We start from the raw sequence: 15,490 nt of genomic DNA, 5'->3' as shown, positions 1-15,490 counted from the left end.
CAGTAGTGCACCAATTTTTTTTTAAGCATCTCGGGCTGTGCAGGCCATTTCAGTAATATTGTTCTCAGTCTGCAGTGCATAATGTAGAGTATAGGGACACAGCCACTTCTATAGGGAAAGTTATACAGTCCTTATCCTCCGTACAAGAACCCCAACGGTCCTTCCTAGGGCTACATCTGACCGTGTGCTTTACAGTTGTGGCTGGCTGGGAGCAGTAGTGCACCAACCTTTGTATTACGCATCTAGGCCTGTTCCCAGCCTTTCAGTAATAGTTTTTTCAGGCTGCAGCGCTGTACAACCAGCTCTCACCGTGAAACTGCACTCTAACATTTCCTAGCCTACTGCAAACGACTTCAGTTATACCGTTCTATCTCTCTAGTGCATTAGACAGAGGTCTCACCGCTAAACAGTGCTCTAATATTTTCTAGGCCACTGCAAAGTATTTCAGCTCAGCCGCTGTGCAGAGCGTCTCACAATACCCTTTCCTTGGTGGGGTTGAGATTGCCGCAGTTACCAGCACTATCCACAGGCTTTAGAGTCTTCTCCCACTCCACACAGTCTCTATTATCTACAAGTCTCTGCGAGCGGTAAATTACCCCTAGGTATCAGCGCAAGACACAAGTCACAGCATAGAGCCTCCGCTATCTACAAGTCTCTGTGTGCGGTGAATTAGCCACAGTTGTCAGTGCTGTACAGTGGGGTAATTTATTTGGGCCCTGCTCTATTCTTAATCCGCCATGATGAGGAGTATGGGTAAGGGTCGAGGACGTGGACACGGACGTCCAAGTGAGGGTGTGGGCACAGGCCGAGTTCCTGGTCCAGGTGATCCACAGCCGGCTGCTGCGGGATTAGTAGAGAGGCAAGTTTCTGGGCTCCCCAGCTTCATATCACAATTTACGGGTCCGTGTGGTAGACCTTTATTACAAACAGAGCAGTGCGATCAGGTCCTTTCGTGGATGGCAGAAAACATGTCCAAAAATGTATCGACCACCCAGTCTTCTACGCAGTCCACTACTCCCGGCCTAGGGACTGCAACTCTGAATCCTCTGGCTGCTCCTCCTTCTGCCCAGCTTCCTCACTCCATGAAAATGACATATTCAGAGCAGGCAGACTCCCAGGAACTGTTCTCGGGTCCCTGCCATGAGTGGGAAAAAAACGGTTCCTCTCTCACCTGAGGAGTTTGTCGTGACCGACGCCCAACCTTTGGAAGGTTCCCGGAGTCCGGGTGATGAGGCTGGGGACTTCTGGCAACTATCTTAAGAGCTTTTTGTGGATGAGGATGATGAGACACAGTTGTGTGTCAGTGAGGTAGTAGTAAGGGCAGTAAGTCCGAGGGAGGAGCGCACAGAGGATTCGGAGGAAGAGCAGCTGGACGATGAGGTGAATGACCCCACCTGGTTTGCTAAGCCTACTGAGGACAGGGCTTCAGAGGGGGAGGCAAGTGCAGCAGTAGGACAGGTTGGAAGAGGCAGTGGACTGGCCAGGGGTAGAGGCAAGGCCAGAGCAAAGAATCCCCCAACTGTTTCCCAAAGCACCCCCTCGCGCCAAGCCTCCGTGCAGAGGGCTAGGTGCTCAAAGGTGTGGATGTTTTTTAGTGAAAGCGCGGATGACTGATGAACAGTGGTGTGCAACTTGTGTCGCACCAAGATCAGCTGGGGAGCCACCAGTACCAGCCTCACCACCACCAGCATGCGGAGGCATATGATGGCCAAGCACCCCACAAGGTCCCCACAATCCTCCATCACGTCAGAAGCTCCGCCCATATATGACGTCACTAACTCCACCTATCAATATGGCGCTGCCCGGGAAATGAACGGAGAGAAGACATCTCCTTTGCACTAAGGTATTTATATCTGTGTATTTTGTTTAAATTTTTTTACTGGACTTGAGAAAGGTACCAATTAGGTGGTACCGAAACGCGTTGTCCGTTTTACACGTGTGTGTTACACGCATACGGTATATGTGTCTTGGAAAGGAAAAATAAACCTAAAGGAATTTCTCTTATACACCGGTTGTGAGAAGATTGGTTTTAAGCATTTGGAGTCTTCACTGCAAGGAGGGGGATTCTGCATTACACACCCCCCTCCTACAGAGTAAGTGTTTGATTGCTATTCTATTCATAAAACACAGGCAAATCTTTATTTTCACCATCTCTGGCAGCGCAGAGCCTTTTTCATTAACAGTTTATTGTTTCTATATCTCAGCGCGTTTTGGAGGAGGAGGGGGAGGAGGAAGAGGAGGGGGAAGAGACAGCTGGCCACACTGCAGAGGGTACCCATGCTGCTTGCCTCTCATCTGTTCAGTGTGTATGGGCTGAAGAGGAGGAGGAGGATCCTGAAAGTCATCTTCCTAGTGAGGACAGCGATGTGTTGCGTACTGGGACCCTGGCACACATGGATGACTTCATGTTAGGCTGCCTTTCCCGTGACCCTCACATTAGACGCATTCTGGCCAACACGGATTACGGGTTGTACACCCTTCTCGACCCACGGTATAAGGAGAATCTTTCCACTCTCATTCCCGAAGAGGAAAGGGGTACAAGAGTAATGCAATACCTCAGGGCCCTGGTGGAAAAAGTGATGCTAAACTTCCCATCTGACAGCACTAGTGGCAGAAGATGCAGTTCAGAGGGCCAAGTAGCAGAGGAGGAGCAGGGATCAGGCAGTATGTCCAGCACAGGCAGGGGAACACTCTCCAAGGCCTTTGCCAGCTTTATGGCTCCCTAGCAATACTGTGTCACCACTCCCCAGTCAAGGCTGAGTCAGAGGGAGCACTGTAAAAAAATGGTGAGGGAGTATGTAGCCGATCGTACCACCGTCCTGCATGATGCCTCTGTTCCATATAACTATTGGGTGTCAAAGCTGGACACGTGGCACGAACTTGCGCTGTACGCCCTGGAGGTGCTGGCCTGCCCTGCCGCTAGTGTCTTGTCAGAGAGGGTGTTTAGTGCAGCTGGGGGAATCACGGATAAGCATACCCACCTGTCAACTGCCAGCGCCGACATGCTTACACTCATAAAGATGAACACAGCCTGGATTTCCCCAGACTTCTCTTCTCTACCAGCGGAAAGCAGCAGATCCTAATTATTCTTTTCGCTGCAACAGGAGAAAAATGCACATGGTTGCCTCCAGGTTCTGTTAAAAATTAAGCAACAGCGAGCTATATCTTTAAAAAAAATGTTTATGGGTTTCACCGGCCTGGCGTTTGAGCAATTTTTCAGGGGTACATTTGTACCCTTGGTAAACCAATTTTTCTGGGCCTTGCCTATACTGTTATCTAACTAATTTTTCCGGCCTTCGCCTACACTCTTGGTAACCACATTTTTTCAGGTGTTCGCCTATACTCTTGGTGCACCAATGTTTCAGGGGTTCTCCTACACCCCTGCTACAGAAATGTTACAGGGGTCCGTCTATACTCTTGCTACAGAAAAGTTACTGGGGTCCGCCTATTCTCTTGCTACAGAAATGTTACTGGGGTTTGCTTTTACACTTGCTACAGAAATGTTACAGGGGTTCGCCTATACTCTTGCTACAGAAATGTTACAGAGGTCCGCCTATACACTTGGTACAGAAATGTTACAGGGGTTCGCCTATACACTTGGTACAGAAATGTTACAGGGGTTCGCCTATACAGTTACTACTGAATGGTTTCATGGGTTCGCCTATACTTTTGCTACAGAAATGTTACAGGGGTTCGCCTATACTTTTGCTACAGAAATTTTACTGGGATCTGCCTATACTCTTGCTACAGAAAAGTTACTGGGGATCGCCTATACTTTTGCTACAGAAATGGTCCTTGGGTCTGCCTATACTTTTGCTACAGAAATGTTACAGGGGTCTGCCTATACTCTTGCTACAGAAATGTTACAGGGGTCTGCCTATACTTTTGCTACAGAAATGTTACTGGGGTCTGCCTATACTTTGGCTACAGGAATGTTACTGGGGTCCGCCTATACTCTTGCTATAGAAATGTTACTGGGGTCATCGCAGTGTTTTAGCTATCTGGCACAAATATACTGACTGACTTGGGCAGAAATGTGGGCCAATGCTGAGGTCCTTGGCAGGGTGAAACTCTGCCATGTTTGGGCACTCTGATTTCTTCCTGTGTAATATCATCTTTGTGCACCCACAGCATAGGCGATCCCAAGGAACTCAAAGACTTCCCATTGCGGTTTTGAGCTATCTGACTGAATGAAGTGTGTGGGGACACATGGATTTCTCATAGCTATTTAACTCACGGCACCTTGGGTCACACAAGGTGGAGGCTGGGACCAAGCCTGACCCAGGGCACGCTCACGTACTTCCCACACAGAGTATTGCAGGTCCTACCTCGGTCATGGTTTCTCGGCCTTATTATGCAACCTCCTCCTCCTGCTTGGGGTCTGGGGATCAGCGCTAGGCAACATGTATTTTCTCTCGTGTTACCACAGTTATCTGAGACAGTGTTTTCGGACAAACAAAAGGAGCGTTACTGCATTAATGAGACATTCACAGCTGCACTAGCATCCGACTCCGCTTTATGCCCACGATTAATGAGGGTGTGAGCCGAGGCCGAGGTCCTTGGCAGGGTGAAACTGCCTTGTTTGGGCGCTTTGATTTCTTCCTGTGTAATACCATCTTTGTGCACTGACAGCATAGGCGAGCCCAAGGAACTCAAAGACTTCCCATTGCGGTGTTGAGCTATCTTACACCTACACAGAATGAATTGTGTGGGGTCACATGGATTTCCCATTGCTATGTAACTCACGGCACCTTGGGTCACACAAGGTGGAGGCTGGGACCGAGCCGGACCCTGGGCCCGCTCACGTGCTTTCCACACAGAGTATTGCTGCATTGTGGAGATGTGTAGAAGTGCTGGCACCTGAGTCCCCTTTATGCCCATGTTTGCGGCTCCTGACAATTTTGTGACGGAGGTGGCACGGGATTGGAATGATGATCGTTCGTCAATTTATCATCAATTCTCAACAGCATTGTGGGCTATCGCCCACAATTTCAAAGAGGGTCGCTGCCTGGCCCTGCCAACCCTCTGCAGTGTGTGCCTCCAGTTCCTCCTCATCCAGTACACACTTTTAAATAGACATGAGGGTGGTGTGGCTATGAAGCGAGCGTATGGCATGAGGACAGCTGAACGCTGTGCAGGGAAAATTTTGTGTGCGGTGTGGACGCAGGGTCGTGCCGGGGGGGTGGGGGGGGGGGTTGGCCAGCAATGCCAGCATGTAACCCGGGAGAAGAGGCAGCGGTGTCACCCACAGGCAGTGATTGTCCTTGGTTGCAGGTAGTATGGTGCTTAACTAAGATGTACTAGCGAGTGTGCCTTGCTAATGAGGGCTTGTCCGAAGTAAATTGTTAGGGGGGTGACGCCAGACTCTTGCCCCCGTATTGGCTTAATAGTGGGACCTGGGAGCCTCAGATGCAGCCATGCAAGCTGCCTCTGCCCTTCCCTGTACTCAGTACATAGTTAAAGCACATTTGGTGCTTCTTGAGTTTGATGCCACAAGGTTTGCATATCTGGATTTCAGGAGATCTCCAGAGATGTCCCATTGGATTCAGGGCTCTGGCCGGGTCACTCAAGGACATTCACAGAGTTGTCTAAGCCCCTACTGTGTTGTCTTGGCCGTGGTCTTAGGGTCATTGTCTTGTTGGAAGGTGACCCTTCTGCCTACTCTGAGGTCCTTTGCACTCTGGATGAGGTTTCCATTATCTCTGTACTTCACATCATTCAACTTTCCACCCACCCTGACAGGTCTCCTCTCCCCCAGCATGATGCTCCACCACCAGACTTCACTATAGGGATGGTATTGGGCAGGTGATGAGTGTCGCCTGGTTTCCATCCACCCTGCCCGGTCTCCCCTCCCCCAGCATGATGCTCCACCACCAGGCTTTACTGTAGGGATGGTATTGGGCAGGTGATGAGCAGCTCCTGGTGTCCTCCAGACAGAACGCTTAGAATTGAGGCCAAAAGGTTCCATCTTGGTTTCATCAGAGAATCTTGTTTCTCAGTCTGAGGTCCTTTAGGTGCTTTTTGGTAAACTCCAGGCGGCTTTCATGTGTCATTTACTACAGAGAAGCTTCTTTCTGGCCACCCTTCCATAAAGCCCAGATTGCTGAAGTCTGCAGTGATGGTTGACCTTCTGGAAGATTCTTCCATCTGCACACAGGATCTTTAGAGCTCAGCCAGAGTGACCGTTGGGTTCTTGGTCGCCTCTCTTACCAAGGCCCTTCTACCCCGATGACTTAGTTCGTTGGGTCGACCAACTGTTGGAAGAGTCCTGGTTGTTTTTCTTTCAGAATCCAGAATTTTGGAGACTGCTGGGCTTTTAGGAACTTTTAGAGCAGCAGAAATGTTTATGTAGCTTCTCCTGATCTGAGCCTCCACACAATCCTGTCTCTGAGCTCTACAGACAGTTCTTTCCACCTCATGGCTTGGTTTTCATATGCATTGTGAGCTGTGAGACCTTGTATAGACAGGGGGAGGGGGGGGATCTTTTATGTCCAATCAGATGAATTTACCACAGGTGACTTGAATGAAGGTGTAGAAACATCTCAAAGATGATGAAGAGGAGTGGGAGGTCCAAGAGGAGTTACATTTGAAGGGCCATACCAAAGCGTTTAAATACTTATGTCAATGCAAAATGGTGGTATTTTTCCAGTTAAAAAAAATATATATAATTCTAACATTCTATTCTCACTTTGTAATTATGGGGTATTGAGTGTTGAATGATAGGGAAAAATTTGAACATTTTGTTTAATTTGCAGAAGGCCACAACATAATAAAATGTAAAAATGTGAAAGAGTCTGAGGTCTTTCCAAATACAGGTAATTTTCCCCCGTAGAACATTTATAGACCTCTGATGTTAACATTTTCTGAAGGATCTTGGCCCCACTGTCTTCAACTAAAAAAATTGTTAAATGTTTTTGAAATTCCAAAATTAACACAAAATTAAAGCTTCACCTTTCAAAATGTGAACAGAAAAGACCAAAAACATCTCAGCCACGCTCAATAGGCTTGTGTTCTCCTATGGGGTTTTGGGGGCCTTTCACAATACGAGGGTCACGTGAGAATTTAAATACAATGGGGATTTAACCAGCTATTTAAAGGACTCCCGATCTGCATAACTCATTAACGAAGCAAAGAGTATGCAAAATACTTCTGTCCAGATTGGTGAAAACTCTTGTTTTCAGATATAATAGTACATGTGGATTATTTCACAGCTGAGTTGCCTGGCAGCAAAGTTTTGAATTTTTTTGCTTTTTTTTTTGAATTTGGTAAAAACAATGAAACGCGTTTCACAAAATGTCACCCGAAAAATCCTTTCATTTCTCCCTAATTTATTTTGATGTGCTATTCGAATGCAAATAAAAGAGGCTTTAAAAATGCTTTTATTCCTCCCAAGCCAATTATTTTCTACTCATTAGATCGTGAGCTTTCGGTAAGCGGCATTGAAACGGAGAATGCAAATTTTCTAATTACGAGATATTTTGAAATCTTGTGTTCAGCTTTCAGTATATTATAGCTATATCTGGACTGTTTATACCTTTATCATATAATGTTTTCTCCCGTAGAACTGCGGCACTAGGACAGCTCGGTTACTCATTAGATACAATTTGTGTCTTGTAGATGGCGCATCTTAACTGAAAACCTAAATTTTTGTACTTTTTTAAAATTTCCCCCCTATTGATATGATCTAGAGCCCTAATAACGCAAATGAGGCGAGTCTGAGGGGTAAAATTCCCCAAATTAATAAGCTTTCTAAGTTTTTGTTACAAAGTAGGATTGAATATTGATCTGAACCATTGGGTCATTAGGACCTAAGGGCTAATGCCCACGTCCGGATTTCCGCCGCGTGAGATGCAGCAGAAATCCACGGCATTACACCGCAGCTATTAGATTCTTTTGAACCTAATATCTTAATGTTCATGCTGAGGAATTTCACGGCGTGAATTAAACTGCGGCATGTTCTAAATGCCGCGGGAATACACGCGGCTGGTTTCCATTGATATCAATGGAAGCCAGCCGTCTCACTATACTTCCGCTGTCAGTACAGTGGAAGTATCAAGTGAATATGCAACCCCGCCCACCGCCAGCCGCGTCATGCGCTGTACTGCGCATGAACCTTGGTGCGTTAGGCAGAACGTGCACAGCGGATCTGGAAGGGGAGTATGGCTGCTTGTCCATGGGCGTAGCGATATTCCGCGCGGATCTCCGCTGTGGGAGCCGCTGCTGGGGAGCAGGAAGAAGCTGACGGTTCTCCGCACTGAGCCTATCTGACAGATAGGCTCACTGCAGAGAATCACGGCAAATCGCAGCATGCTGCGATTTGAATCCCGCAAGCAGAGAATCGCTATGATTCTCTGCTCATGGACGCTGCGGCTGCGCTTTCCATAGCAATGCTATGGAAAGTTACAGACAGCGTGATTCACTGACAAAGACCTTATTTGGGTTGAAACGTTGTGCAATCTTTTCGTCGCAGAAGAATAAAGAAATATACATTAAGATTCTGCAACTACTGACTGCTGCCCTTACTTTTACATTAGGACTAGAGATGAGCGAGCATACTCGCTAAGGACAATTACTCGAGCGAGCATTGTCCTTAGCGAGTACCTACCCGCTCGGAAGAAAAGGTTCGGGTGGCGGCGCGGGTGAATGGTAAGTTGCGGGAGTGAGCAGGGGGTAGTGGGGGGGGGGGGGGAAGAGAAATCTCCCCTCCGTTCCCCCCTGCTCTCCCCTGCCACTCCCTGCCTCCCGCTGGCACCCGAACCTTTTCTTCTGAGCGGACAGGTACTCGCTAAGGACAATGCTCGCTCGAGCAATTGTCCTTAGCGAGTATGCTCACTCATCTCTAATTAGGACCTTTACACTGTCTTAGACTAGATGCAGTATCTCTGGATCATCAGGAATTTTACACTGAGCCACCAGGGCCTATACCCAGTACCACTATGCCACAAGGGACTATACTCAGCACCACTATACCACCAGCGACTCTACCAAGCACCCCTATACAATCAAGGGCTTTACCCAGTAGCACTATGCCACCAGCGACTATACTCAGCACCACTATACCACCAGGGACTCTACTAATTATACAGGTGAATGAAGTGCTTTGGAAGGTTTTAGACCGGGTTAGTCTCTCCAGGACCTATCGTTCTTTGACACCCCGCTTCAATAGGACACCCTGTATTAAAATAATAAAGTGGACTATATTTACTTCTCCGTGGCCGCTGGGACCCAGTTGTGGTCCCGGTGATTGTTGTGACAGATGATGCCACAGGAAATCAGGTGGCGGCTGCAGCCAATGAGAGGCTGCAGCATCCTGTCCCTGAACTCCTGGCATCATGGCGCTCAGGATGTAAGCTTCTCATTGGCTGCAGTGGTCCCCTGATTTCCTGTAAAATTCTACAAGTATGTATATATAGTTGGCTTGCTTCTATAATAAAATTGACTAACCTTTGTTATTTTCCTCTTTCTCCTATATACATTAACCCCGTACATGTTTACCGTTTTCTCCGGCACACTTTGGCCGCCTGCAGACGAGCGGAAATCCCGCGGCGGGATTTCCGCCGCTCAAAGCCTGCATAGGATTGCGTTAACAAACGCAATCCTATGCAGACGGCCGCGGTTTGACCGCGCGAAATCTGGCGCGGCAAACAAACTGCGGCATGTCCTATTTTTGTGCGGGGCTCGCAGAGCCTCGCACAGAAACGTCACTCACGCAGCCGGCGGCTCCGGTCTGCGCATGCGCCGGCTGCCCGGCAGCCGGCCCATGAAAGAGCCGGGGCCGCCGGGCGCGGGTGAGTACGCGCTCATCCCTGCAGGCGCTCGGGTTGGGTCCCGCGGCGAGAATTCTCGCCGCCGGATCCGACCCGCTCGTCTGCAGGCGGCCTAAGTCTTTAAATTTGAAAAAAATTAAATAAAAGTTCATAATGTTTTTATATTCACAAAAATTCCCTCCCTTCCCTATATTATACTTAAAGGGGTCGAAATGGGGAAGCACAGTGTTCTGTTCCAACCACCTATCAGAAAGAGCTGAGCGCTTCAGCCTTGTGCTGTTTCCGCAGCTCCCATTCACTTCAATGAGAGATACGGAAACAGCGCTGGGCTAGGTGCTGGCTCTGTCCAGAGGCCCAGCCGCGTAGCCAGTAACCGTACCAGGGGTTTCCCTTCTCAGCTATGAAAAGCCAAGATGGGAATACCCCTTTAATTCTCAAATGTCACAGTGTAATAAATCCATCTCATTAATACGGTAGTTATTACATAGGAGGCTGAGCCACTCTGATTGCTACACCCCCCCCCCCTCCACCACCAGCCAAGAAACCTCCAAATCAAAGTTCTACCTGTTCATTTACTTGTCTTTGCCCTGTAGCTGCGATTTGTGTTTTGCTAATTTCTCAGAGCAAATACCCACTCGCCCCCAGACACAGTACAAGTTGTAGCCCGGCGCCTCGTGTATCGGCCTCTCAGCACTTCCTACCCTCAAAGTATATTGTTAGGCAATGAAGTGTAAGAACCTTTTTGAATATTGTTTGCAAAAGTTGCAGGCAAAAAATGTCCCGGGGTCGATAAACATCCAACAGCAGCTGAAGGGATGTGCAATTTACTTTCTGTCCCTTTAGGGTGGTTTCACACACAGTGTGAAAGCAGCAGAAGTGGATCCAGAAGGGAGGACAAGTACAGATGTGGATCCAGCAGAGAGGACAAGTACACAAGTGGATCCAACAGGGAGGAGAAGTACAGAAGTGGATCCAGCAGGGAGGAGAAGTACAGAAGTGGATCCAGCAGGGAGGACAAGTACAGATGTGGATCCAGCAGAGAGGACAAGTACACAAGTGGATCCAACAGGGAGGACAAGTACAGAAGTGGATCCAGCAGGAAGGAGAAGTACAGAAGTGGATCCAGCAGAGAGGACAAGTACACAAGTGGATCCAACAGGGAGGAGAAGTACAGAAGTGGATCCAGCAGGGAGGAGAAGTACAGAAGTGGATCCAGCAGGGAGGACAAGTACAGATGTGGATCCAGCAGAGAGGACAAGTACACAAGTGGATCCAACAGGGAGGACAAGTACAGAAGTGGATCCAGCAGGGAGGAGAAGTACAGAAGTGGATCCAGCAGGGAGAAGTACAGAAGTGGATCCAGCAGGAAGGACAAGTACAGAAGTGGATCCAGCAGGGAGGAGAAGTACAGAAGTGGATCCAGCAGGGAGGACAAGTACAGAAGTGGATCCAGCAGGGAGGACAAGTACAGAAGTGGTTCCAGCAGGAATAAGAAGGCCAGCAATGAATCCAGCAGGAAGGAGGGCAGTTTAGGATAGTTTCACATATAGGGTTTTGAGGAAAAACTCGACTGCAGTTTTTTATGCAGTTCTTTTGAGACAAGGCCCAAAAGTGAATCTAGCAGGAAGAAGAAGTATAGAAATGGATGCAGCAGGAAGGAGGAATACACAAGTAAATCCAGCAGGAAGAAGAGGAATAGGAATGAATCCAGTAGAAACGAGGAGTACAGAAGTCACTCCAGCAGGAAATAGAAGTACAGGAGTGGATCCAGCAGGGAGGAGAAGTACAGGAGTGGATCTAGCATGAAAGCGAAGTACAGGAGTGGATCCAGCAGGGAGGAGAAGTACAGAAGTGACTCCAGCAGGAAATAGAAGTACAGGAGTGGATCCAGCAGGGAGGAGAAGTACAGGAGTGAATCTAGCATGAAAGCGAAGTACAGGAGTGGATCCAGCAGGGAGAAGAAGTACAGGAGTGGATCCAGCAGGAAGAAATAATATATGAGTGGATCCAGCAGGAAGGAGAAATACAGGCGTACAGCAAGAAAAAGAGGTACAGGAGTGGATCCAGCAGGAATAAGAAGGACAGAAATGAATCCAGCAGGAAGGAGAAGCACAGGAGTGGATACAGCAGGAAGAAGAACAGAAGTGCTCCAGCAAGAAAAGTAATACAGTAGTGAATCCAGCAGGGAGGAGTACAGGAGTAGATCCAGCAGGAAGAACATGACCAGAAATGCATCAAGCAGGAAGGAAAAGTACAGAAGTGCATCCAGCAGGACGGAGCAGTACAGGAGATGGATCCAGCAGGAAGAAGAAGAACAGAAGTGTCCATTAAGAAGAAGTAATACAGGAGTGGATCCAGCAGGGAGGAGAAGTACAGGAGTGGATCCAGCAGGGAGGAGAAGTACAGGAGTGGATCCAGCAGTGAAGTGAAGTACAGGAGTGGATCCAGCAGTGAAGTGAAGTACAGGAGTGAATCCAGCAGGGAGGACAAGTACAGAAGTGGATCCAAAAGGGAGAAGTAAGGAGTGGATCCAACAGGGAGGAGAAGTACAGGAGTGGATCCAGTAGGGAGGAGAAGTACAGGAGTGGATCAAGTAGGAAGGAGAAGTACAGGAGTGGATCCAGTAGGAAGGAGAAGTACAGGAGTGGATCCAGCAGGGAGGAGAAGTACAGGAGTGGATCCAGCAGGAAGGAGAAGTACAGGAGTGGATCCAGTAGGAAGGAGAAGTACAGGAGTGGATCCAGTAGGAAGGAGAAGTACAGGAGTAGATCCAGCAGGGAGGAGAAGTACAGGAGTGGATCCAGCAGGGAGGAGAAGTACAGGAGTGGATCCAGTAGGAAGGAGAAGTACAGGAGTGGATCCAGCAGGGAGGAGAAGTACAGGAGTGGATCCAGCAGGGAGGAGAAGTACAGGAGTGGATCCAGCAGGGAGGAGAAGTACAGGAGTGGATCCAGCAGGGAGGAGAAGTACAGGAGTGGATCCAGCAGGGAGGAGTAGACATCCTACCTTTATATTTCCCATTGTTTTAAATCCAGTTTTTGCTTTGGCTAAAAATAATTGCATGAAAAACTGCCACAAAAACTACTATTTAAAAAAAACAACCCACACCTCTGTCTGATGCCTTTCTGAAGGCTGGAAAATATCACATTTTATCTTTTTCTGCAGAAATACAAATTAATTTAAAATGTTTACAAAACATACAGAAAGTGAAGACTTGAGATATGAAGGCCGGTGTGAATACCCTCAGTTGTGCTAAATGTGCCTTTGATTCCCCTTTTTCCCCGTTGTGCATAATATGCAGATTAGCTCCGAACCCTCCAAGCCCCGCCCCTTACTGAATGACTGGCATCTCCAGGTTCTACTTTCACTACACAGCCCAGCGCGGTGTTCGATGCAGTTTAAGCCCCGTATCACACGAACATGGGAGTACATTTGCGCTGCACTTTTGCTGAATAGGCGTTGCGTATTTGGTGCGCAAAGAAGAAAAAAACCACACGACGACGCTCTCAGCTATTGAAATGGCCAATTAGTTTAATGAGTTGAACTTGTGTTCTCTCACTGCGCAGATGTGCAGCAAATTAGCGCATACTGCATTTCTTTTTCTGCGACCGAATTGAGCCCATAAAATATGCGCGTGTAAACGCTTTGAGATCAGTGGGTTCTACTTGCTAAATATTTCGCACACAAATACACGTGCCGACGCGCCTGCGTGATGCGAACCTTCGTGCAGTCTCACGCGGCCGACAATCACGTGCTCGCCCAAGTGCAGGTAGCCTGAGACAGCCTTCAGAAGGGGCGAGAAGATCGCCCAAGATTTGTGCCTTGTACAAAGACGCACAAATATAAACCCCATTCTTTTCAATGGGTCAAACACATGAGCGATGTTTACCCACATGGCACGGCGCTGCGATGTAGGAAACAGATGGCAGCATGCCCTCGCTGGCTGTGTGATCTCGCACCGCAGCGCCCATTGTTTGCTATGGGAGAACCTCCGCAATCCTCTGCTGTGCCCGTCACACCCGCGGCAGAGGATGCCTTCTTTTCCAAAAAAGTGATACGAGGCAGTTTTGCCATGAAGACGCCTTGTATTCCTGGTGGGGAGCGCAATATGGGGGGGATGCACAGGCCCATATAGCACTTGCCTGTGTGGTCAGCCGTCGGCTGGGTTCACCAGGGCTTGGATTTGCTGTGGAATTTTTGTGCGGATTGTCCGCATGGAAATTCCGCCCGCGGCTCCTAATCTCAGGATTAGCCGTCAAAGTGGACGAGATTTCGCAAAAATCTCGTCCACACACTGCGGCCAATCCGTTGCGGACAAACCGTGCGGAATCAGCCATGCGGCGCAGAAATTAAAGACGCAGCATGTCAATTCTTTTTTTCCCGCAGCGGCTCCCTCCTCTCTATGGGGGGAGATGACTGCAGCAGAAATGCAGGCAGCGAAGCCGCTCCAAAACCCGCGGCTGCGGTTTTCCAGTGGAATTAGTGCTAGTTTTTCATGCAGTTTTTCATGAATTTTTGCTGCAGTGTTTGATGCAGTTTTTTATTCAGTTTTTGTAGCAGATTTTACTGAATTTTTGGAGCCAAAGAAAGTGCATCCAGCAGGAACGAAAACGACATCTCCCTCCTTTATGAACTCACCTCTGACTTTGGCTCAAAACACCACAAGAAAACTGCAAGTGTGACTCCAGTCTCATCAGGAACATGCCCCAGTATTTCTTATGTTTAATCTGCCTTACCTGCCTTTGCCATTAGGGGGCAGTCACAGCCAGAATAAGAGACAGACTCGCTGAGTGGAAGCACTGACAGCACAGATGAGGGTCGCCATCCCCTCTGACTTCTATCAGGAAACATAGAATTACATTGTTTCATCTGTAAGAGGTCTGCTGACCATACATCACATCCACAGATGTAGCAGAGCCCAACTTGTCATTGTGATAACTGAGTATAAAAGGGAAACTCCGGGAAAAGGTAGAGCTTCCGGATGTAATTCTAATGGCCTCCTTGGGTCTCTGAGTAGCAGTATATATGAAGGCGCTATATATGGGGCCACTATATCCAGGGGGGCGATGGTGTGTGTCCCATGGATGCCCGTCTCCAATATTAGAACATTCTGGAAAGTTTATTTTTTAGATTCAGTACCAATGTTGGGTCAAAAAGAGAAGTCCGAGCCGCAGGAGGCGTCATGTCTACCTGCCAAAGGGGTCCTTTAAGGCAATGCAATAGACTCATTTGCAGTCCTATGAAATGCTACAGATGATACACAAATGACCAACTCGGCTCTGCTACATCTGACTGTCTCCTTTGTTATACAAGAGTTTTAGATATTCCCCTTTTAAGGGATTCGTATGCAAGGAAGAAGAGCTTGTAACCTGCTCAGGTAGAACTACAGGCTCCAGCATTACATGTCAGCCCACTGGTATTAGAATTTGGGTGGTCTCTGGCAGCGGGGTCTTTAAGGCCAGGTCTATCTGCCATTGATGATATGGAGAGACTCTCTACACTGTCCAGCTTCTGTGAGATGTATTCGGACTCCTGTTACTCGCAGGTGTCTGGAAACATCAATTATTAACAAAGGGGCGGGGTTTGTGGCTCCTCAGGGGAGGGCACTCCGACCAGGCTAGCTCATTGGGCTGTTTGAAAGAAATTAGCATACCGCAACTTGTGAAAACGGAGATTACAGGTCGGTGGGAGATTAACTAGGGTGGGGGTTGTATCAAGCTTGT

General features: G+C 48.2%; 2 protein-coding genes across 2 annotated transcripts; both read left to right on the top strand.

Annotated features, from left to right (window-relative positions):
• The first annotated feature begins 10,582 nt into the window (after positions 1-10,582).
• On the top strand, positions 10,583-11,305 carry LOC136587323 (uncharacterized). The gene has a single exon (XM_066585890.1). The coding sequence runs from the start codon at positions 10,583-10,585 to the stop codon at positions 11,303-11,305; it is 723 nt and encodes a 240-aa protein (XP_066441987.1).
• Positions 11,306-11,986: 681 nt separating this feature from the next.
• On the top strand, positions 11,987-12,764 carry LOC136587322 (uncharacterized). The gene is made up of 2 exons (XM_066585889.1): positions 11,987-12,187; positions 12,249-12,764. The coding sequence occupies exons 1-2, from the start codon at positions 11,987-11,989 to the stop codon at positions 12,762-12,764; spliced, it is 717 nt and encodes a 238-aa protein (XP_066441986.1).
• The last annotated feature ends 2,726 nt before the right edge of the window (positions 12,765-15,490 follow it).

The sequence above is a fragment of the Eleutherodactylus coqui genome, chromosome 13, assembly GCF_035609145.1.
Source record: "Eleutherodactylus coqui strain aEleCoq1 chromosome 13, aEleCoq1.hap1, whole genome shotgun sequence".
Lineage (NCBI taxonomy): Eukaryota > Metazoa > Chordata > Amphibia > Anura > Eleutherodactylidae > Eleutherodactylus > Eleutherodactylus coqui.
Note: the sequence above shows the minus strand (reverse complement) of the source record. Positions and strands in the feature narration are given on the sequence as shown.